The 24,816-nt window shown below is 33.6% G+C and overlaps 1 protein-coding gene across 2 annotated transcripts in view; it reads left to right on the top strand.

Annotated features, from left to right (window-relative positions):
• The window catches only part of CSMD3 (CUB and Sushi multiple domains 3), a 1,211,679-nt gene that overhangs the window by 472,150 nt on the left and 714,713 nt on the right, over positions 1 to 24,816 (top strand). For both annotated transcript variants that reach the window (XM_079134049.1, XM_079134050.1), the window contains one exon: positions 11,221 to 11,345. In XM_079134049.1, the coding sequence (XP_078990175.1) occupies positions 11,221 to 11,345 (125 nt within the window). The remainder of the gene's footprint in view (positions 1 to 11,220; positions 11,346 to 24,816) is intronic.

Genomic DNA, 24,816 nt, shown 5'->3' with positions numbered 1-24,816 from the left:
AGGTTGAACATCAGGGAAGAAGAGTTGGCAGAGCGAAGCAGCTCACAAGTTGATCAGGAAGCTGAAAGAGAAAGACTCCACTTGCCAGATACATGTAATATATATCCCAAAGACACCCCCCCAATGACCCACCTCCTTCAGCCACACCCAGCCCACCTTCAGTTACCACTCAGTTAATACCCCACATCCATACCAACATCTATCATTGTCTGTGTTCTTAATAATAGCCATTCTAATTAGAGTAAGATGAAATCTTAGAGTTGTTTAATTTTCCTTTCTCTAATTGCTAGAGCTGATGAGCACATTTTCATATATTTATTAATTGCCTCAGTGTCTTCTTCTGTAGATTGTTCAGTTCCTTGGCCCATTTATTGATTGGGTTCTTTATATTTTTGGTGTGAAGTTTTGTAAGTTCTTTATAAATTTTGGAGATAAGTGCTCTATCTGAAGTATGTGTGGAAAAATTATCTCCTACTCTGTAGGCTCTCTCTTTACATTCTCGATTGTATCCTTTGCTGAGAAAAAGCTTTTTAGTTTGAGTCCATCCCATTTATTGATTCTTGTTTTGATTTCTTGTGCTTTGGGAGTCTTGTTGTGAAAGTCTGATCATAAGCCAAAATGATGAAGATTTGGCCCTATTTGTCTTCTCTTAGGTGCAGGGCCTCTGGTCTAATTCCTAAGTCCTTGATCCATTTTGAGTTGAGTTTTGTGCAGGGTAGGAGATAGGGGTTTAGTTTCATTTTGCTGCATATGGATTTCCAGTTTTGCCAGCACCATTTGTTGAACAGGCTGTCTTTTCTCCATTGTATGTTTTTGGTTCCTTTGTCTAATATGAGGTGACTGTATTTATGTAGTTTTTTTTCCTCTGGGTCTTTTATTATGTACCATTGGTCTGCCTGTTTATTTTGGTGCCAATGCCATGCCATTTTTGTTACTATTGCTCTGTTGTATAGTTTAATGTCTGGTATCATGGTACCTCTTGTTTCACTTTTTCTACTTAGGATTGTTTTAGATATTTGAAGTTTCTTGTTCTTCCAGATGAAATTCATGATTGCTTTCTCTATTTCTATGAGGAATGTCATTGGGATTTTAACTGGAATTGCATTGAATCTGTATAGTACCTTTGGTAGAATGGCCATTTTGACAATATTAATTCTGCCTATCCAAGAACATGGGAGATCTTTCCATCTTCCAAGGTTTTCGTCAATTTCTTTCTTTAGTGTTCTGTTGTTTTCCTTATATAGGTCTTTCACCTCTTTTGTTAGATTAATTCCCAAGTATTTTATTTTATTTTTTTGAGGCTATTGTGAATAGAGTGGTTTTCCTAATTTCTCTTTCAGAGGATTCATCACTTATGAAAAGAAATGCATTTGATTTATGTGTATTGCTTTTATATTCTGCTACTTTGCTGAATTCATTTATTAGTTCTAGAAGTTTTCTAGTGGAGTTTTTTGGATCTTCTAAATATAGGATCATGTCATCAGCAAATAGTGACAGTTTAAGTTCTTATTTTCCAATTTGTATCCCTTTAGTTTCTTTGGTCTGTCTAATTGCTCTGGCAAGTGTTTCAAGGATGATGTTAAATAGAAGTGGTGAAAGAGGGCATCCCTGTCTTGTTCCAATTTTTAGAGAGATTGCTTTCAGTTTTCCTACCTTTAGAATGATGTTGGCTGTGGGCTTAGCATAGATAGCCTTTACAACGTTGAGGTATGTTCCTACTATTCCTATTTTTTCTAGTGTTTTAAGCCTGAAGAGGTGCTATATTTTATCAAATGCATTCTCAACATCTATTGAAATAATCATGTGATTCTTAACTTTAAGTCTATTGATGTGACGAATTTCATTTATTGATTTCCGGATGTTGAAACAACCTTGCATCCCTGGGATAAACCCCACTTGATCATGATGAGCTATCTCTTTAATATATTTTTGTATGGGATTTGCCAGTATTTTGTTAAGGATTTTTGCATCTATGTTCATCAGGGATATTGGTCTAAAGTTTTCTTTCCTTGATGAGTCTTTGTCTGATTTTGGTATCAGAGTGATACTAGCCTCATAGAATGAATTTGGAAGGGTTCCCTCCTTTTCTGTTTCCTGGAATACTTTGAGGAGTATTGGTATTAGTTCTTCTGTAAAGGTCTTGTAGAATTTGGCTCAGAATCCATCTTGTCCTGGGCTTTTCTTGATTGGTAGGCTTTTGATGGCTTCTTCTATTTCTGTGCTTGAAATTGATCTGTTTAGATCGTGTATGTCTTCCTGATTCAGTTTGGGATTATCATATGTCTCTAAAAATTTGTCAATGTCTTCAATATTTTCTATGTTTTTGCAGTATAGATTTTTAAAGTATCTTCTAATTATGTTATGTATTTCAGTGGTGTCTGTCTTGATCTTTCCTTTTTCATCATGAACTCTAGTAATTTGAGTTTTCTCTCCCCTTCTCTTCATTAGTGTGACTAGGGGTTTATCAATTTTGTTTACTTTTTCAAAGAACCAACTTTTTGTTTTGTCAATTTTTTTAATTGTTTCTCTTATTTCAATTTCATTGATTCCAACTCTGATTTTAATTATTTCCTGTCTTCTACTATTTTGGGTGTTTATCTGTTCTTTTTCTGGGGCTTTGAGACGTAATGTTAGGTCATTTAATCGTTGACTTTTTATTTTTTTAATGTATGAGCTTAATGCAATGAACTTTCCTCTTAGTACTGCTCTCAGAGTGTCCCAGAGATTTTGATTTGTTGTGTCATTGTTCTCATTTACCTCTAAGAATTTTTTTTTATTTCTTCCCTGATGTCTTCTATTATCATTGCATCATTCAATAGCATATTATTTAGTCTCCAGGTGTAGTAGTAGTTTTTGTTTGTTATTTTATCTTTCATTTCTCATTGCATTCCATTCTGATCTGATAGGATACACAGTAGTATCTCTATTTTTTGTATTTACTAATGGCTTCTTTGTGGCATAGCATATGGGTATTTTGGAGAAGGATTCATGAGCTGCTGAGAAGAAAGTATATTCGCACGTTGATGGATGAAATACTCTGTAAATGTCCATTAAGTCTATATCATTGATTGCATTATTTAGTTCTATAGTTTCTTTGTTCGGTTTTTGTTTGGAGGATCTATCCAGTGATAAGAGCAGTGTGTTAAAGTTGCCCACTATTATTGTGTTTTGGACTATTTGATTCTTAAAATTGAGAAGGGTTTTTTGGATGTACATAGATGCTCCATTGTTTGGGGCATAAATATTTAAAATTGTTATGTCTTGCTGTTTTATGCTTCCCTTAAGCAGTATGAAATGTCCTTCTTTATCCCTTCTGACTAACTTGGCTTGAAGTCCACATTATCTGATATGAGGATGGAGACCTTGGCTTTTTTTACTGGGTCCATGTGCATGGTATGTTTTCCCTATCCTTTCACCTTTAGTCTGTGGATGTCTTTTTCTATGAGATGAGTCTCTTGAAGGCAGCATATTGTTGGTTCTTTCTTTTTAGTCCAATCTGCCAGTCTATGTCTTTTGATTATTGAGGTTAGGCCATTAACATTCAGGGTCATTATTGTGATTTGTATTCCTGGTCATTTTGGCTTATTTTTGTTTTTAAACGTGACTTGGTTTCTCCTTTATTGGCTTTTCCTTTAGGGTAGTTCCTCCCTTTGCTGACTTGTATTGTTGTTTTTCACTTCCTCCTCATGAAATATTTTGCTGAGAATGTTCTGTAGTGCAGGCTTTCTATTTGTAAATTCTTTTAGCTTTTGTTTATTGTGGAAAGATTTTATTTCCTAGTCAATTCAGAAGGTTAGTTTTGCTGGATTCTTGGTTAGCATCCGTGTTCTTTCAGAGCTTGAAATATATTGTTCCAGGCCCTTCTTACTTTTAGAGTCTGGGCTGAGAAATCTGCTGATATCATTATTGGTTTCCCCCTATATGTAATATGATGCTTTTCTCTCACAGCCTTTAAAATCCTATCTTTATCTTGTATGTGAAGTATTTTCATTATAATGTGCCTTGATGTGGATCTGTTGTAATATTGTGTACCTGGTATTCTGTAAGCCTCTTATATTTGATTTTCCATTTCATTTTTCAGATTTGGGAAACTTTCTGATATTACTTCACTGAACAGATTGTTCATTTCTTTGGTTTGTATCTCTGTGCCTTCCTCAATCCCAATAATTCTTAAATTTGGTCTTTTCATGATATCCCATAATTTTTGGAGGTTCCATTCATGACTTCGTGACATCTTCTCAGTTTGTTCAACTTTATTTTCAAGATTATATATTTTGTCTTCCTTATCTGAGATTCTGTCTTCCATAAGATCTATTCTGTTGGTGATGCTTTCTATTGAGTTTTTAATTTGGTTTATTGTTTCTTTCATTTCAAGTATTTCTTTTTTTTTTTTTTTTTTTTTTTCAGAATCTCTATCTCTTTATTGAAGTGCTCTTTTGCTTCCTGCATTTGCTCTTTTAACTATTTACTGGAATGATCATGCATTGACTGCATTTGCTCTCTTATCTTGTCTTTTGCCTCACAGATCATTTTAATTATGCAGATTCTAAACTCTTTTTCTGTCATTTCTACTGCCATGCTGTCCTTGGATTTTTTCACAATAGCATCTTGTTTTGTTAGGGACAGTTTCTTCCCCCGTTTTTTCTTATTGTTTCTGTATATTCCCCTCTTGCAGTGAAGGTCATAGGTACTGAAGGTTCCCCCCTGCAGGCTTATTATAACTCTGCAATTTTCCAGTACCTCTCCTTTGAAGGGGAGAATAATACCAGACCACCCAATACAGAGAAAATGCAGACCTGAACCAGATAGCCCCTATAAAGACTTTAATATTATTGTAATAAACAGGATGAATTTGATTATTATTTACAGTATTTCTAGTTGTGAAGGAAGAGGATAGGGAAGTGTGTAGGATGTAAGTGAGTAAATAGAGATACCTGTCAAAGGGCCTCCAGTCTCCTGTAGGTGTCTCGGGAAGGGACCCGCCCTTCCAATGATGATGGCCATGCCCTCAGGAATAATTCAAATTGCCTACACCAGCCTCCACAGAAGCTGGGGAGCCCCAGCAAGGGTGTGCTGAGTCAGCACAGGAGGCAGGCACAGTGTCCCTCTGTGGTGGGTGGGCGACCAGCGACTGTGGTGTGGGGGCAGACTGGAAGATTGTATTTAGCTGGACAGGACAGACATCCAGCTGGTATCAGAGAAATTATAGTGGATACGACTTACTTTCCTTTATTCACTTCACTATAACTAAATACTTTCCTAGAAAATATTTATACACACAAATTTAATGAAACTTACACAGTTGTGTTGGCAAGCAAAGTCATCTACAAGAACCCCAAAGGTTCTTGATCACCAGTTTTTTGTGATTACAGTGGAAGGATTTCAAGCAACTTGCTCAAAGTAGCAGGCATGATTTTATTAGAAGAGATAGAAACAGGAAAGAAGGGACCATTTCCAAAGGCGAAAAGGAAAGAGTGGATCCCTTCAGAGTGAAGAGGAATGAACCACCTCTCCTGCACTTCTGTTTTATTGGGGGTTTCAGGGAGGTTTTCAGAGTCCTGCCCAGATTTGCCTATTGACTTTCGAATGAAGGTAGGATTACATCAGACTTTCAAGTGCCCACTGTCTTACCCCATGGAGGGAAGATTTTAATATTATGACATGCTAAAGATTCACAGCAACTTTGAATTACTTTGACTTCCTGACCAGTTCTTATTGGAATTTGTCCCTTATAGATTTTATAGTTGGAGGACTTTGCTTCTAATTGACCTAAATCCCTGAGTCCTAGAATCTCATCCATGTAAAGGTCACAAAATTCCCCCCTTTAGGAGAACTTTTGTTCTTCTTATCAGCAGGGAAGAGCTTTATGGCCCTGAATTTCCCTTGAAGAAAACAGGTTTTTCCTGAGGAATGTAGCATATCCTACTGACTTAAGCCAGTCAACACCAGAGTAGCCGCACACAAATTGCCCTTCAAAAGAGAGCATGTGGGGTTCAGCACATTAGGCCCAATTCATAAAACCATCCCTCAAACTCATGTTTCCACCACTCATGTCTGTTGGCCACCCACTGGCAGTAGGTTATCCGTAAGTTTGACTCAAATCCTAAAGCAGTTCATAAATTGAAAATACAGTGAATTTGTTCAAAATATCCATACTATGATTTTTGTGCTTCAGTTTTACTGAGAAAATAGTTCACTCTGTTGATTTCTGCCCTTTGTGTGTTGTTTTGCATTTTTATGAGCTTTGCCTAAAATATGTTCAAGTGTAGCAGTAATCCTGGATGGAGATGATTTCAGAGTCCAAAATAAAAGCTTTGTCCCATAGTGGTGAAGAAATTAATGATATTCACAATGGAAATAATTAGAAATCTTTAATGAATTAACAGTTTCAATTTTGCTTAAAGCAACTGTTAACACCTCATTAGAAATGTCTTGCTTCCATCATCGATTATTTTAAAGCTTAAAACAGACCTAGAAAAAGTTTTAAATCAGAAAACAGTCATGGATCATGTGCCCAAAATGTCATATATGATGCTTTTAAATGTCATTGAATAAGTTAACTTAATGTAAAATATTAAAGTAGAAAATTGCCCTCCCTTCAACTCGAGAAGACTCCTGTCCTCCTACTTTCTTTTTCTGTGCACTGTTCCTCTCTCAGTGTTTCCAGTTTAAGCTAAACTCCCATATCACTGTAGCAAATATTCTACCAGGCTGTTTTCTTGCTATGGATACAATAAAGAAACCACTTGATTCTAAGTGGAGAAATTAGGAAAAGCATAAAACCTAAAATTAGAAAAAAATCTTAATGATTAGGTACAAAAGGGAAAATGGGAAATCCTGGGACAGTAGACCTGGTAATGGTGTTTGGAATATAAGTTGTGTATCAAGCAGATATGCAAGGCAGAAACAACAAAAAAAAAGGAGACGGCAAATGCTATAAATGAGAAAAAATAAGTTTCCCACATCAGAGATTAGAAATAAATTGTGAAAATGAAATTTAAAAGTAAAGACAAATAGAGCAAATTATAAATACTCAAAATGACTATTAAAGCAAAGAATTCTTAGACTTTCAGGACTTCCTTTTAACCTGACTGAGGGAAATAATTAAGTGTCTGATATATGTTAGGCATGTATACTTTATAAATGATACTTCATTACATTATTACAACAGATGAGAACATTGAGGTTCACAAGATAGTTATTTTCTCAAAAGTTGGTACAGGACAGAATTTGGGATTTGAAAAATCTCTCTGAGTTTGTAATCTAAATTGTGAACTAGTATGCTACTTCATTCCACTCTAAACTACTTCTCCTAATGTGGTAAGTGGAGACAAAAACAAGTGGAAATTGCTCATTTTTAGCAGGAGAGGACAAAATATAGAATCTTTAGATATCGTATCTAGTTCTTGATACTAGTCTTTAATGTGGTAGCTATTTTAGTCAGCTTTTTCACTGCTGTGATCAAAAGAGCTCAAAAGAACAGTTTTAGAGGAGGAAAATTTTATTAGGCACACATGGTTTCAGAGGTCTCCGTCTATAGATGACTCACTCTGTTGCTCTGGGCCTGAGGTGAGGCAGAACATTACCACAGAGGAGTGTGGTGGAGCAAAGCAGCTCAGGACAGAACCAGGGAGCAGACAGAATTTTCTTACTAAGGACAAAATATGTACCCCAAAGGCACGCCCTCAATAACACACTTACTCTTAACTATACTCTACCTATCTACAGTCACAACCCAGTTAATCCCTATCAGGGGATTAAAGCACAGATTAGGTTAAAACTCTTATAACCTAATCATTTTACTTCTAAACTTTCTTGTATTGTCTCACTTGTGAGCTTTTGGGGAACCACTCATATCTAAGTCAGTTTGATATTTGTTATTGCCAATTGCCTGTCACCAGACAATTTCCTACAATCCCAAGACAAAAGTTCAAATTCTTAAACATGATGACACTCCTTTTAGCCTGAGGAGCCTGGTTAAAATTACCACATCAGACCTGACCCCTGTCCAGATCCTGTTCTAGATCTTCTTCCCTTACTCCCAATATTTTATCATCATTTATTGATAATCACTACCTTCCTACTATAGTTGCCATCATATCATCTTCGTGAGAGCTCAAATTTTTGTAATAGCTTGCTAGCCAAACTCCCTGATTTTAACTTTGCCCCCTTAAATTATATTCTTTACTTGACAGCCAATGGTATCACTTTAAAACATAAAGTAGCATAATATCATTTACTTAGCTTACAGTCCTTTAATAATGGTACGACTCTCTTAGAATAAGGGTTAAAGTTTTTATCATAGCCTACAAAGTTGTAACCCATCTGTCTGAACCCCTACTTGCTTCCTTGACTAAGTTTCATACACATTTCTCCTTCATTTGCTATGCTCTAATCACATTAAATTAGTTGCTGTTTCTTGAACACAGAAAATAAGATAGATAACAGAAGGTGGATGCTTAGGAATTACAAGAAATTTAAATAGGCTTGATAACTTCTTAGCCTGACCTAGGACTATTTTGTTAAGCTATAGAATAAATATATAACTGAATGCATTAGACTATATTAAACAGATGTTAGTAAACAATGTATCTGCAAGGAATGACATTTATTCATGTATATAAACTATATTCTATGGAATATTTGAAAGTGCCTGGAATTTGTCCACTGGTATGGGAGAGATAATAAGTAGACTACTATACAATGCCTCATATATTATATAGGAAAATAATATGGAAGAAGATTATGGAACACAATTGTGTTTTACAGAGTGGGTCAAGGATGACCTTATGAATTAGATTACAGGTAAGAAGAAAGCAGAACAGATAAGAATATGAGATATACAGAATCCTAAATAAAGGGCTTTCTGTACTGATAAAAACAGCAAATAGGAAGACCCTAAGGCAGGTGCATGCTTAATATGTTTAAGCCATAGCAAGGAACAGGTTGGTTAAAGAATAAAGATGAAAGGAGACAGCTTAGGAAATGAGTTCTGAAAATTATCAAGGGACAAATCACAGGGACAATTGTAAAGGCACTCCTTTTATTCTGAGTGAAATAAGGAAACACTGAAAGATATGAAGTAGAGAGTGACCTAACAAACTAATTTTTAAACATTGCTCTGGATATGATTTTGCTACAGATTATAGGAAGTCAAAAACAGAAACAAACAAACAAAAAAATAGTAAAATGGACTATTTCAGTAATACAGATGAACACAATGGTGGTTCAGTTCAGGCTTATGATTCTAGAGGTGAGAAGCATTTGATTCTGGACACTGAAAATGTTGCCAACAGGAATTGCTTGATAGAATAGGTGTAAATATAAGAGAAAAAGATGAGGTAAGATAAATATGTGAGGTAATGCATATATTAGTTAGCTATATTCAACCATTTCATAATATATCAATATTTCAAAACATCATGAAATACATACATGATAAGCACACTTTTATACAATTTCAAGATTTTACACTTTAGTAACTACATAACAAATTTTCTGCGTACTGAGATAGGGGAAGCAAGAAATGGAAGAGAACTGACCATTTTATAAACTTGTAAGATTGTTTGAACTGTAAAGTAATAAAAATAAAGTTTGAAGTCACTAAGAGGTTCAAAAAGATCTTGGTTATAGAGATGTTTCTTTCATGATAATTCCTTGAGTTGTGTATTTTTGTGCACTTTTCTGAATGTCTTACATTTGAAATAAAGTAGCATTTTAAAAAGACAGAGGGAAAAATAATAGCTCCTGAGGAGACTGGATTTTAGGACCTATAGATATTTTTCCCTGTGTTAAACCCTGTGTCTTTTGCCATGCCACTTTTTAAATTTAGGTCTCTTGTGTTCTTTAATCTTTACCAGAGACATGCAAACTTATTCTAAAAAGAGCCACATATTATATATCATATAGTTTGTGAGTTCTAGAGTCACCACTACAACTACTCAATTCTGTCATTACAAATATGACGTGTAAATGAAAGAATGTAGTCATGGTTCCAATAAATTCTACATATGAACATTGAAATTTGAATTTAATACAATTTTTACATTTAAAAATATTATTTTTATAGTATAATTTCAACTATTTTTAGCTTTGCGGCTAAAAAATCAATGGAACTGATTTGACTTGCAGGAAACAGTTTACAACCCTTAGCCTAGACTATTTGACTTGTATTCTTACTGTAATTACTTTTCGTTATAAGTAATCCTTCCAGAGATATCTTCTTATAAGAAAAATGTGATCATATATTCCCCTTACACAAGAAGCTCTGGAAGCTGAACAGAAACTCTTCAGGCATGGGCTGAGCAAGAAGATAGAAATAAAGTTTTCCAGGAAGAGGTAGCAGAGAGAACAAGGCAAAGGCAGATAGAAAAGATCATGGAATTCACAGAGATAGTCAGGAGAGATGCTGATCATATGTGGCCCTGAGTGAGAGAGAAGGTGGAGAAGTTGGGGACTTACTGTTGAAGGGTTTTTATTCCTATATTAAAGAACCAAGATCTTATTTTTCACCAATTGGTTATTATTTAAGGATATTAGGAAAGAAAATATATGGTCAGTTTTTCATTGTAAAATACATATTCTTCACCCTTAGCAATTAGATTTGTTTTAAATGGAATTTCAGCAGTTTGATGTTCAGTAGAAGGAGAAATAAAATCCAAATTGCTATAGGTTAAATAATAAATGGTGGGACAATTTTAAATCAACAAATGTAGCTAGCATGAGATCTACAGGAGAAATAGCACACACTTACATCCATAAATACACACATATGTGCAAACACAAGTGGACATTTAAAGTCATGTCTAAATATCTATACATGTAACTATGTTCTAGAAAAGCACTGTGATATGGTATGAACCTGATAATTGGTATTCGAATCAGTGTTCAATTTTTGTTCTCATTTACCACCTAGTTAGGATGATAAATTTAGTCAATTATTTACCCATAGTTTTCACAACCAATAACAAGACAATTAAATTTGATAATAGCTTTAAATTCCTACAATTCCTTCCAATATGTGCATTTATTGACTACTTTAGATTCATCTATTTGTGACTTTTATTATACATTTTATGCCTTATTTCCACATTTAGACCCTTCCTGAGTCTAAATCACAGTTAGATACTCTTTGCCCCCATGGCACATATTTTACCTATTGGATGTTGCCAGTTGTTATATCTTTGTAATCATATTTTTGTATTCTTTGTTCAATTTTAGCCTTGGATCAACGGTTCAGTTCTCTTGTGATGAAGATTATGTCCTTCAGGGGGCAAAGAGCATCACCTGTCAACGGATAGCTGAAGTTTTTGCTGCTTGGAGTGACCACAGGCCTGTTTGTAAAGGTAAAGAAGAGCTTTAAAATAAAAAATACTCTTGGAATATATTATAATAATTTTAAATTGTTTCATGCATATAAATGGCAGTTAAATCTTTTAGTCATAATCTTTAAGGTCTCATTTAGTTCATGTATTCAACAGTTTTTTTTTTTTTTTAAATCTATATGGTTTTCACTGTGCTAGGTTCACAAGGAATTTTCATTCTAATAACCATACAATAGACTGGGGTATAGTGTAATAGAAGACACCAGAAATTTTTTGACTTTTTAAAAAAAAACTCATGATTAGCCTCCCTATATAAGCATTGATATGAACTTTTTTAAAACTGTAACTCCATTTCCACTTGTAGAATGTATCATTTTAATTGCTGATTTGCTCAGTGGTGGTGATTTTAGTAGCGGTGGGAGTACAATGCAGCTCAAATTATTTTTCTTTCTTTTTTTTTTTTCTTTTTTTTGGAGTTGGGGAATAGAACCCAGGGTCTTGAATATGGTAGGCAAGCTGTCTACCACTGAGCTATATTTCCAGTTCCAGAGCTCAGGTTCTATTGTTAGTTGAATTAAACTAAGACAAAGAAATGAATACTCTGATTTTATATATCGCCAGTAATTACAGACCATGTATGTATATTTAATACAAGAAACTGACTCAGGACAAACTTGGCTCAGATAATTTTTAAATGTAAAGAAAAATATTATGAAAAGGAAGTAAAATCTTAATTACTTGGTTGAAAAAAGGAAGAAGAAGAAAAGGGCTAAAATAACCAGCTTAGGGTACCTTTCAATTTTGTTCAATTTTTTAAATAGGAATTCAAATATATTAAGATATATTCATTTCATATGACTTTGAGTTTCAATAAGGAGTTCACAGTGAAAAACAATACCTGATTATAGGTCACCATGTTTAGTTATAGTATTAATAACATCATCTTCAGACATTAAAAAAAAAAAGAACTAATATGCCAATATCATTAGACATAAGCCTCAAGGCTTACAGAATTATACATTGAGGTCAGACTGATTCCCAGTAGCAAGGACTTGTAGTCCCTGCCAGAAGAATTAAAAGCTACTTATCAGATTTAAAGACCAGTCACTGACTGGTGACATAGAAATAGCTATGATTTCATTGAGACAAGTTATAAATATAATTAAACAGTGTCATACCTTTTCTCAGCTTCTTTATTATTACACTCTTTTCCCACCTTCTGTCTGCCTCTTTGCCATCTGGTCCACTTGCTCATTTTCCTCTGTTTTAAAATCTAACTGCTGACCTTGAAAACCTACTCTCCCCACCTCACTCCTTTGTCCTAGCTCCCACCCCCAACACAGTTCTTCAAACAAAATATTTCCATATAAATTAATGGAAGTCCCTTCTTTCTAAACTTTAGGAAGCTGCATTGGAAATGATCCCCTCAGCATTCTCAGCTTCTTGTTTCTTGTGGTGATTGTGGTTATTTTTAATAGTGGCATTTCTGTATTTTTTAGTGCCTTAGTACTCAAGATTCCTTTAGCTCTTCTCCATCAGGGAACAATTCATTCAGTCACCACACCCTATAAATTCTTCACAGATAGGATGAGGATGATGTCAGGAAAATAGCGAAGGGGCAGATGTGATTACTAAAAAGGGAAAAAGAGTGTTTCAGGACTGACTGGATGTAGAGGGAGAAAATGACAAATAGTAATAATGATGTCAAGACATAAATGAATAGAAGAATCTTGTGCTGTTAATAAATATGAAGGAACTGAAAGGTGGAGCTGTGTGGAGAGAGTATTCACAGTTACCACAATATTTTCATCATTGGCACCATTTTTAAACACTTACTATTTGCCAGGCATTATGGTAACCACAACATATATTTTATCTCATTTAATCCTCAAAAGAAATTGAAGGAGGCAGTATCATCTACATTTTGGAAATGAGGAAAATAAGGCACAGAGAAATCCAAACTTGCAAACTCAAATGGCTAGAAAATGGCAAAGTTTAAAAAAAAAAAAAGACTTTAATAAAATGAAAAGAAGCCAAGCAGTGAGAAAAAAGAGAATTCTCAGGTTCAAGTGAAAGTTTATTGTCATATGCAGATGTTTTTCATTACCATTCTCATTTCTAAAGACTTACAAAATGACATGTATAGCAACATTAAAAATAAATTGTGATGGTAAAGTTGGGATGATGAAAAGACAAGATAAACTAGTTACATGATCTTAAAATTTATACACAATGTGTAAACAACTTTTAAGAAGAGTTTCTACAGTTATTTCATACTAGACAAAGATGCCAAAAACATACAATGGAGAAAAGATAACCTGTTCAACAAATGGTGCTGGGAAACTGGAAATCCATATGCAGAAAAATGAAATTAAACCCCTATCTCTCACCCTGCACAAAACTCAACTCAAAATGGATCAAGGGCCTTGGAATCAAACCAGACACCCTGCACCTTATAGAAGAAAAAGTACGTCCAAATTTTCATCATGTCAACTTAGGATCAGATTTCCTTAAAGTGACTCCCAAAGTACAAGAAATAAAAGCAGGAATCAATAATTGGGATAGATTCAAACTAAAAAAGCTTTTTTCTCAGCAAAGGAAAGAATCAACAATATGAAGAGAGAGCTTACAGAGTGGGAGAAAATATTTACCACACATACTTCAGATAGAGCACTAATCTCCAGAATCTATAAAGAACTCAAAAAACTCAAAACCAAAAATAAAAGAACCCAATCAACAAATGGGCTAAGGAAATGAGCCGACACTTCCCAGAAGAGGATCTAAAAGCAATCAACAGATATATGGAAAAAAATTTCAACATCTCTAGTAATAAGAGAAATGCAAATTGAAACTACCCTAAGATTTCATCTCACCCCAATTAGAATGTCTATTATCAAGAATAGAAGCAACAATAGGTGTTGGCAAGGATGTGGTGAAAAAGGTACACTCATACATTGCTGGTGGGGTTGCAAATTAGTGCAGCCACTCTAGAAAGCAGTATTCAAATTCCTTTGAAAACTTGGAATGGACCCACCATTTGACCCAGCTATCCCACTCCTTGGCCTATACCCAAAGAACTTAAAATCAACATACTACAGTGATGCAGCTACATCAATGTTTAGAGCAGCTCAATTCACCAACCTAGATGCCCTTCAATAGATGAGTAGATAAAGAAACTGTGGTATGTACACACAATGGAATATTATTCAGCCATGAAGAAGAATAAAATTATGGCATTTGTAGGTGAATGGATGGAGTTGAAGAATATCATGCTAAGTGAAATAAGCCAATATCAAAAAACCAAGACCAAATGATCTCTGATAAGTGAATGATGATATGTAATGGGGGGTGGGAGGGAGGCAAGAACGTAGGAAGGAAAGATTGTATAGAGAAAAATGAGGAACGGGAAGGTGGGGGGAAGGAAAAATCGTAGAATGAGACAAACATTACCCTATGTACGTGTATGATTATGCAAATGGTGTGACTTCCTTCGGTACAGAGAAATGATAGTTGTACCCCATATGTGTGCAATGAATCCAAATAAAAATGAATAAATAATAAATAATAATTAAATAAATAAATATTATAGATGCAAACAGAAGGAAACATGACCAGTTTATATTAAAAAATTGTTTATCAAATACAAATATAAAATGGAAAAAGAAAAGCTAACTTTTTGTTTTAAAAGCATAAAACAGTATGTACATATTTATGTAATGAGCATTGAGTAAAATGTTTTGTAAGGTTTATTTTCATTAATGTCATGGAAATTAATAGAACAATAAACTGCATAAGGCTGATTTCTTACACTGTTCTCTAATGAAAATGAAATTATATCTATCAAGTGAGATATAGTGAACATCATGGTTTCGAAATGATACATTCTAAGTATCCTATTTGGTGTTACATAAATTAGACATGTATATTTTGGTAGAGAAAAGAATGTGAAAATAGATGATATATTCAAGTAAAGGAGATTAATGTTAACGCAGGAACCAAATCTCATACAAGCAACTGTAGCCAGATCATGAAATTAAGATCTATAATACTATCTATTAATAGTATAAACCATTTTTTCATTCAAGATTCTAATTTTGATAAAAAAGAAGGAATCATATTTGTGATTACAGATTGTTCAAAGGCAGAATAATGTGCTACATTACATTATTATTTTTCATAAAACTATATGGCATAAAGGGTAGCTCTGTACTGACTTCTGTACTGATTGCAAGTCCAAGAATTACTTATGGAATGTTAATGTACAATTGTTTTTCTGATCCAAGATAGATGGTGGTTTAGTATACATCTCTCTATGTGTTCATTCAATAGTGATTAGATGGGAGATATAAAAGTGAAATGTTCAAGGTTCACATTTTTATGAGTAATGAATATTTTGATATGATTTCATCTAAATTTACATCATTTCTTCAGATATTAATCACATCTATTGCTTTATTTGCTCATTGTTTGCAAGGTACATATATGTATGGTTTATAAAATACATTTTGCTAGTAGATATCACTGTGGTGCAGGAAACAGTAATGAAGGGAACATGCTTAATAAGTCATTGAAGTTTTAAAATGACTATGCACTGTGAGTCTGAACAAAAAATAGTTCTCATGTCTCATGGATGCTTGGACAGAATAAATATGGATTTTTTCCAGGGAACAGTATAAATATCAGTATCAGTGTATTGCACATTTTGAGAGATTATTAATATAGCTGCTCTCTATGTTTTGCATGGATGAGAAATCAAAAAATGGTGATTTTTAAAGAGATCAAAAGTTCGCACAGATAGCAAATTAAAAATCAAAAGTAAAGAAAAAACTCAGAAGTTAAGATTAATTGGTTTTACACAAATCAAAAACTAATTTTTATCCCCTAAATGGGATATGTATATAAAGTGTTTGCCAGTTTATAGCTATGTAGAAAATTGTTCCTTTGTTAGAAATGCAGGAGATATCCAAAAATTGGAGCTTACACAAATAAGCAAATTTACACCTTAATTATTATACAGAATGCTCATTTTAAACCTTCTTGATGTTTAATAAAGCAGTGTGTGACAGGAAAATTGATAATTCTTAACTTTGAAATATATGAGAGAGTTAATAATGTCAGATTAAACAAATAATTTTTGCAAAGTTTCAATCATATTTATGTATATGGTCCCAAATAACAAAGTTTTTCTCTAGACACCAGGGACTGAACCACTCATGGGAATAGTGGAATGGGTAATTAGAGGAGACTAGAAAAAAAGACAAGGAATACTGGAAACTGGGGTAAAAGTCATGGAGTCACTTTTTAATTCCTTTATTCACTCATTAAAGTCTTTATTCTTTTATTGATATATTGATAAATTTATTCATTCAGCATTCATTTGTCAACATAAGTATGAAAGATTAAATACTATGTGTGATATTCTGTATGGAATGTTTTTAAAATTTTTTTTTTATTGCTTTACAAAACATAAGCTCCAAATGATGTAATATATCGTGAAAAGCCTTTCGTATACAAGATAGGTTCAATTCTTCGAAAAATTCAAATGAGGAAGATTATTTATATATTTCGAAATCATGGGTCATTAAAATGGAGGGAATAACAGGCAGAACTTTGGCATTACTTTGTATATCATCAAGGAAGTTGAATGCAGAAGTATAACAAATACAGAGATTATATTGTGAGCAAAATCACAATGTGAATAACATATATAGGAAATTGGTTGCGGGAGAATGGCATTACAATTTGATTGCTTATGTGGAAGTGTGTAGAATGAGAGAAGATTAGAAAAGTTTCATATCTCCTCCTGTGAAATGTACCTGGAAGCATCCTAGTGTCCCATTCCCATTCAACAATTCCAATACTTCAACTATGTTAAATCTTTCATTTGGACTACAATTTTTCCTACATATGACTGACAAATGAATCCTATCAAAATCTTGCATTAAGTTCCTAAAATGTTCAATGACTCCATTTGTTTCCAGTTTTGTTCTGTAAGCCAGTAAAAGGAAACAGTCAAAAATACAAAGTCAAGCATCACACTAGGCCAGTTCAATTTCACAATTTTGAATAATGTACCCTTATTACAATGATTGTATTTTATGTATAAAAAGGGTATTATATAAGTACCCCTACATCATGGGGGGTTAAAAATTTCTAAAGGATGAAATGAGGCAATCCATTTAAAGCACTGGTATACAGCATGGAACACAACAGACACTTAAAACCAGAGATGGTGTGATGGTCGTGGTGCTCCTGTGGTTGCTGCTAATGATTGCTCATTCTTTTGATTTCCAAAATCATCCATGATTTCTCTCCAGCTAAATTTGTTTCTTTAACTATAAGCAGAAATTCATCTTGATACTGAACAGAATCACCCCTTCAATTTTCATTTGTCTGATCTGATCTGTCCTTGAGCAACTGCTCTAATAACCATATTCTGCTTACCTCTCAAGGTCTTGCTCAATTTTCACTTCCTCCAAAAATTCTTTCCTGTTTCTATTATCATTTATAACCTCCTTCTTTAAATTACTTTACATTTACTGTCTTTACCACACAACTTAGCATTTCCTTTTGGCAATGTTCCCTAGTCATTTCATGGGCAATAAAATTACTTCTTCAACCAAAAAGCACTCCTGAAGGAACAAAAAAATCAACTCTTCTAAAGTGCTCCAATTTTGAATAGATCTGTGTCAGCCATTGCTAGGAAGAGTGCAATTATCAATGAATTTTATCTATCCATTGTCTTTGATTCAATAAAAAAACTAAATGAATTTCAATTAATTTTTTCATACACAAAGTAAAAAAATATCATTGCACAGGTTATGTGATAGATAATTGCTATCCAAACCTAAGATCTTTATTAACCAGTATTTTAAACAGATTTTAGTGTGTTAAACTTTTCAAAATCCCTTCATATTTTGCAAGTTCCCTTTGTTATTTAATTCTTATTTACAATGTTTAACTCAGTGACCATTACATTCAGATATTTGAACATATAATAGTTGATAATACATGTCAAATTGTTGTTGTTGTAAGATTTAAATAATTATAGCATACAGTTTAAGAAGATATTAAGGTGATCATTGCAAGGAAAGAAATTTGCCCTGGTACAATGCTTTCTGTGATACAAAAGCAATTACAAAATTTTGCCCAAGAGCAAACCAGAACCTGCTGGAATTTATCAACCAGAAACGTACATAGCAGGTGTTTTTCAGTAGTTGCTGTTGATTTCTTCTTAGTTTCATGGAATAATGTTACAGATGAACTGACACATAATAAGGTTGATATTAGCAATTAATAAAGTGACATATGGTAAAGAAGGTAGACAGATGGTGTAGATATGGAAGTTTATCACACATTCATATTTCTTGGTGGTCACTTTTTTCTAAATGCAATACTTCAATATTTTATTTTATAATTTTGATTAGCAAATAAACCTTACTATGCTCAACCAATTAACAGATTTTCATAAGGTGTTATTCATGGTACCTTATTGAAATTAATGGTGATTCATTTATAGACAACTTATTAGTATAGAATAGATCATTTAAAATTTAAAATCTTCCTAACAATAAGTAGTTTTGCATTTCAGTGGTGTCCTTCCGGTAATTGCTTAGAAATACATTTCACTTGTCCTCCCTATCTTACTAATTATTAGAAAACATGCAAATAATGAGGAAATAAATGTTTCTGTTTGGGTATGTATGGGAAAAAGTCTCAACTGATATCAAAGAGAACTTTCTATTCCAGTTTGGCTAACTTCTGAGACAATGACCTTGTTCACTTGCTTAATCTTTCTTGTTCTGCTTACTCGTGAATCCATGAGGGTATATGCACAAGATGATATCCATGGGCTCATTCCAGTTAAATTTTAGGTATTCTTAAGTACATTGTTACTGCTCTTCTGTGATGTTAGAACATGTTAAGGTTATTTTTAGTTCAATGTACATTTTTTACTTTTTCAGGCCTAGAATTTGTTTTAGTCCCTTATAAGCTTTTGCTGACAAAATATTATAGTTTTCTGTAGCACTTTTTTTATAATTTATTTTGATTCACTGTAAACAAATAGGGTACAACTTGTTTCTCTGGTTGTACGTGAAGTAGAGTCATACCATTTATGTAATCATACATGTACATAGGGTAATGATGTTTGTCTTATTCTGTTATTTTTCCTTCCCCCCCACCCCTCCCACCCCTCTTTTTCCTCTATACAATCCATCCTTCCTCCATTCTTGCCTCCCTCTCACCCACCATTATGTATCATCATCCATTTATCAGAGACATCATTTGTTTTTTTGTACTCGGCTTATCTCACTTAGCATGATATTCTCCAACTTCATCCATTTGCCTGCAAATGCCATAATTTTATTCTTCTTTATGCCTGAGTAATATTCCATTGTGTATATATACCACAGTTTCTTTATCCATTCTTTACTGAAGGGCATCTAGGTTGGTTCCATAGTCTAGCTATTGTGAATTGAGCAGCTATGAACCTTAATGTGGCTGCATCACTGTAGTATGTTGATTCTAAGTCCTTTGGGTATAGGCCAAGGAGTGGGATAACTGGGTCAAATGGTGGGTCCATTCCAAGTTTTCAAAGGAATCTGAATACTGCTTTCTAGAGTGGCTACACTAATTTGCAACCCCACCAGCAATGTATGAGTGTACCTTTTTCACCACATCCTCGCCAGCAACTATTGTTGCCTGTATTCTTGATAATTGCCATTCTAATTTGGGTGAGATGGAATCTTGATTTGCATTTCTCTTATTCTAGAGATGTTGAACATTTTTTCATATATCTGTTGACTGCTTGTAGATCTTCCTTGAAGTATCTGCTCATTTCCTTAGCCCATTTGTTGATTGGGTTATTTGTATTCTTGGTGTTAAGTTTTCAAGTTCTTTATAGATGCTGGAGGTTAGTGCTGTATCTGAAGTATGTGTGGCAAATATTTTCTCCCACTCTGTAGGCTCTTTCTTCACATTGCTGATAGTTTACTTTGCTGAGAAAAAGCTTTTTAGTTTGAGTCCATTCCATTTATTGATTCCTGCTTTTATTTCTTGTGCTTTGGGTGTCCTATTAAGGAAGTCTGATCCTAAGCTGACATGATGAAAATTTGGACCTATTTTTTCTTCTATAAGATGCAGGGTCTTTGGTCTGATTCCAAGGTCCTTGAGTTGAGTTTTGTGCAGGGTGAGAGACAGGGGTTTAGTTTCACTTTGCTGCATATGAATTTCCAGTTTCCCAGCACCATTTGTTGAACAGGCTATCTTTTCTCCATTGTATGTTTTTGGCATCTTTGTCTAGTATGAAAAAACTGTATTCATTTGGGTTTGTCTCTGTGTCCTCTATTCTGTACCATTGATCTACCTGTCTATTTTGGTAGACCAAAAATGGCCAATACCATGCCATTTTTGTTACTATTGCTCTGTAGTATAGTTGAAGTTCTGGTATCATGATACCCCCTATTTCACTCTTCCTGCTAAGGATTGTTTTAGCTATTCTGGGTCTCTTGTTTTTCCACATGATTTTCATGATTGCTTGCTCTATTTCTGTGAGGTAGGTCATTGGGATTTTAACTGGAATTGCATTGAATTTGTATTTCACTTTTGGTAGTATGGCCATTTTGACAATATTAATTCTGCCTATCCAAGAACATGGGAGATCTTTCCATCTTCTAAGGTTTTCTTTAATTTCTTTCTTTAGTGTTCTACAATTCTCATTGTGAAGGTCTTTTACATCTTCTGTTAGATTGATTATATATCAGTTTTTTAAAAAGACAAATGTTACATTTATTTGGTGTCAAAAACGTGATTATTGATCATCAAACTGGTTCTAAGTAATTTAGATTCTTTGGCTCTTTTATACCTCATTTATCATAAAAATATAATTTCAAGGGAAAGACCTTTTATTTTCATGTATTTTCTTACTATTAATATACCACTATAATCTGTTGATATTTGAGTATGCATATTTAGGTAAGCAAAATTGCCTCTATGGTGATTCCTGAATTTGCTATACATTAACAAGTATGATTTGGAAAAAATTTCAATGTAAAATAAAGATTTTAATTATTAAAATCAATCAATGATAATTCTGTGAGGTTTAGGGGATAATTATAAACAGATACATAAAGTTTTTAACTTTTAACAAATATAGTTTGTAAAGCCTCAGAATTTGAAATTTAATAGGGAAAAATTGAACTATGGTATGACAAGTGAGAAATAACTAATACAATTTTTAAAAAATAATGACCTGAATAAACACAATGGATGAGTTACTTAAGTTAAGCAACCAAGGACTGAAAAAGTTTGAGATGTGAAATATTAATGTGAGGAGACTCAAAAGGAAAATGAATGAATCATCACAGAAAATTCAAAATTTAGAAAAGAAACTACCTAGTGTGTAGAAGGAAATATTAAATAATTCTTAAAATGAAATGACTGAATTTTTTGTGTGTTTTCAGTGCATCTATAAAGTGCCTGAAAATTCTCTTGTGATGTAGAAAAAGTATTTTTTTTTTTAATTTCCTGATGTTAAGACATGAATCAGTCTTAACCACTGTTATGAAAGGGAAGCCTAAAAGTTAAACTGAACTTAAGATAACAAGGAATAATATCAGGTTTTTTAAAATGCAGATTTTAAAATTATTTTGATGTATTATATATATTAAGCAGTGATTTGAAATGTCCAGGTTTGTTTTCTACCTTTACACTTTTATGATCTTGGTCAAATTATTTATCCTTGGAGGTTAAGATTGTCTTTTCTATGGGACAGGGATGACTGTGTAGACTATTCACATTCTTTTACTCTGTGGGGCCTACACTGTTCCAGGCCTCAACCACACATTTTCCCCTCATTTAAATAGGCATTTCCCCCACCATTGAAATTGTGTAACTACTCTACTGCAGCGAGATGCTACCCTACTTGAGAGTTCAGTTCTATAAAGTTATGTCTTATAGGTGCAATCTAAGCTGCCCTCCAGCCTGCGGGTAAAATTAAAGCAATCATTGAAGAAACTTTCCTTAAGTCAATGATTATCCACTAACTTGTAAGATTCTAACTAACAATTTATAGGGATTTAAAATATTTTTATATACAAAGTAAAAAATGTTATTACTTGTGTTCACCTACAGGATGTACTCTCAGCAGAAAGCACCTCAAAGATCTGTGATGACTTAATAAACTTTCCATTAAACTTTTCCATTCTGATCACATTAAAAGATGTAATAACTAACAATTCTAGAAGGACATTCTTACCTTGCTTCTCAATAGTGAAAACTAACTCTTTTGTTGTTATAAAATATCAGCAGAGCTAGTCCTGTGCATGAGAGGTAGTAGATAAATTGATCACAGTGTGACCTCTAGAATGTCTGAAGCTTTTTGTATATGCACCCAAAATGTAGAGTTACACAAAGCAAAGTCATAGAAACAATGTGAACTGGGATAAGACACAAGCCTGGGAAAGACAGATACCAAATGGAAGCAAAAGACAGGAGCACACGTTAGTGGGAAAGTTCAATAATTCAACTTAATTCATTTGAAATTTCTTTAATGATGGTTTTTACCCTCGATGTAGACCTACAGAATATTTTGAGTCTTCTCCTATGCAGAATACTTTGAGTCTTTTCCTTGTATTAAGGGATAAGTTACATTCTTCTGCTTGGTTAGTCTCATAATAATTTTTGTGGATCTAGGTATATAGTGTCATCATTTCCAAGAACTAGCAATGTCTTGTACATGGCAGACACACTCACAAATACTTGAATGAATGAATGAATCCTTTGTTTACCACTATGCTAGATCAAATATAAGAGGCAAAGAATAGAACTAAACAAATTATGCCCTTGAGCAAATTACAATCTCATTGAAAACACAGTACATTTAAAATAAAACAACCAGAGAACATCCCTAAAGCAATGGAGGCATTATTGCACAGACAATATTCAAATCATAGGATAATTCAAATCAAAGAAGACAGAAATGATAATATTAACTTTAAGAAATAAATTTAATTAACCACAAAAATGTCATTTAGTCACTTTATCTGTTACAAATTATTATATATTCATTTATTTTGAGGATTATTCATTTATTTAATAACATTGATAGTTACATGGTAATTCAATTTTCAAAAATATAACATAACATTATATGTGATATTTACATGCTATATTAAATATTAGTTGGCATTATTAGAAGTTTGTAGAAACCATAGGCTCTAGGGCAGAGTTGAAGGAGGTAGATGGGCATGCTCTGAAAGGGTATATCTTGTCTTTGGCCATTTTCTCCCTATCTGCCTCCCTGCCATGAGGTGAGCAGCTTTGCTCTACCATACCCTACTGTCATGATGCTCTGCCTCACCACACACACAGAAAAATATGGAGCCAGCTGACCATGGATTGAAACCTATGAAAATGTAAGCCAAAATAAATATTTCTTCCTTTAAGTTATTTTTCTCAGTATTTGTCACAGTGATGAAAAACTAGTCAATAGAGCATATAAGATCCATCACAACCAATTAATCTGAACATGTATATTATATGTTTCTTCATTTTTCCCACCCTCAATAAATGTAATTCACTCATCAATTCCCCAATCCCCTACTGCTCTAAAATGGGTCATGATCCTGTGGCTTTATATAAACTTTTTTTTCTGTCTTAAATACCTTTCCATCTCTTAATTGCTGTGTCTGTCTACCTCTCCTTCTTGAATTCCTGCTTATTCTTTTCTTTGAAATATTCTGGAAATCTTCTAGACAGAGTGGTTTCTTCATCCTCTCTTAATTGAAAGAGCTGCACCTATCTGAAATAGAACTTATTGTGGTATATGCTAATACATATTATTCGGTTGCTGTGTTTCTGCACTGAAGTATACCATTGAGTCCCATGAGGAGAAAAACTCATCTTTTTTCCTCCACTTATCTGCCTAGCAAATAAGTAGTATATAAATAATTATCATCAATATCTATTGATGATATCAGACTTTTAATGATCCAGTCACTTTTTGAAATCCTTACCTCTGAACATTGCTGCACTGGGGACCAAGCCTTCAGCTCATGAGTCTTGGGAACACTCTACATCCAAACTGGAACATATTTCAAAGTAAATATTGGGTTTTATCTTTGCTGTATTAAGGATAAATACTTTCTGATTTTTGAAAAAGTAGTATAGTGTATTAGTTTAATGTAGTGAACAAGTATTTGTTGGTTGACATATGTGCCAATCAGACACTTAGCTAGGCACTGAGATAAAAGCGTAATTAAAAACAAAAACAAACAAACAAAAAAAACCTACCTATCTGCAATGAGCGTACTCTCAGTGGTGAGGACCAGGAGGAAATTCCAAGGTTAATATACAATTACAATAAATTATTTTATTTATTTATTTTGATGCTGAGGATTGACTCCAGGACCTTGCACCTGCTAAGCATGTGGCTCTACTACTTAACTCTACCCCTAGTCCAATACTTTAAACTCTGTATTAGAACTATATA

The sequence above is a fragment of the Sciurus vulgaris genome, assembly GCF_902686455.1.
Source record: "Sciurus vulgaris genome assembly, chromosome: 1".
Taxonomy (NCBI): Eukaryota; Metazoa; Chordata; class Mammalia; order Rodentia; family Sciuridae; genus Sciurus; species Sciurus vulgaris.
The sequence above is the reverse complement of the archived record's forward strand: the minus strand, read 5'-3'. Positions and strand labels throughout refer to the sequence as shown.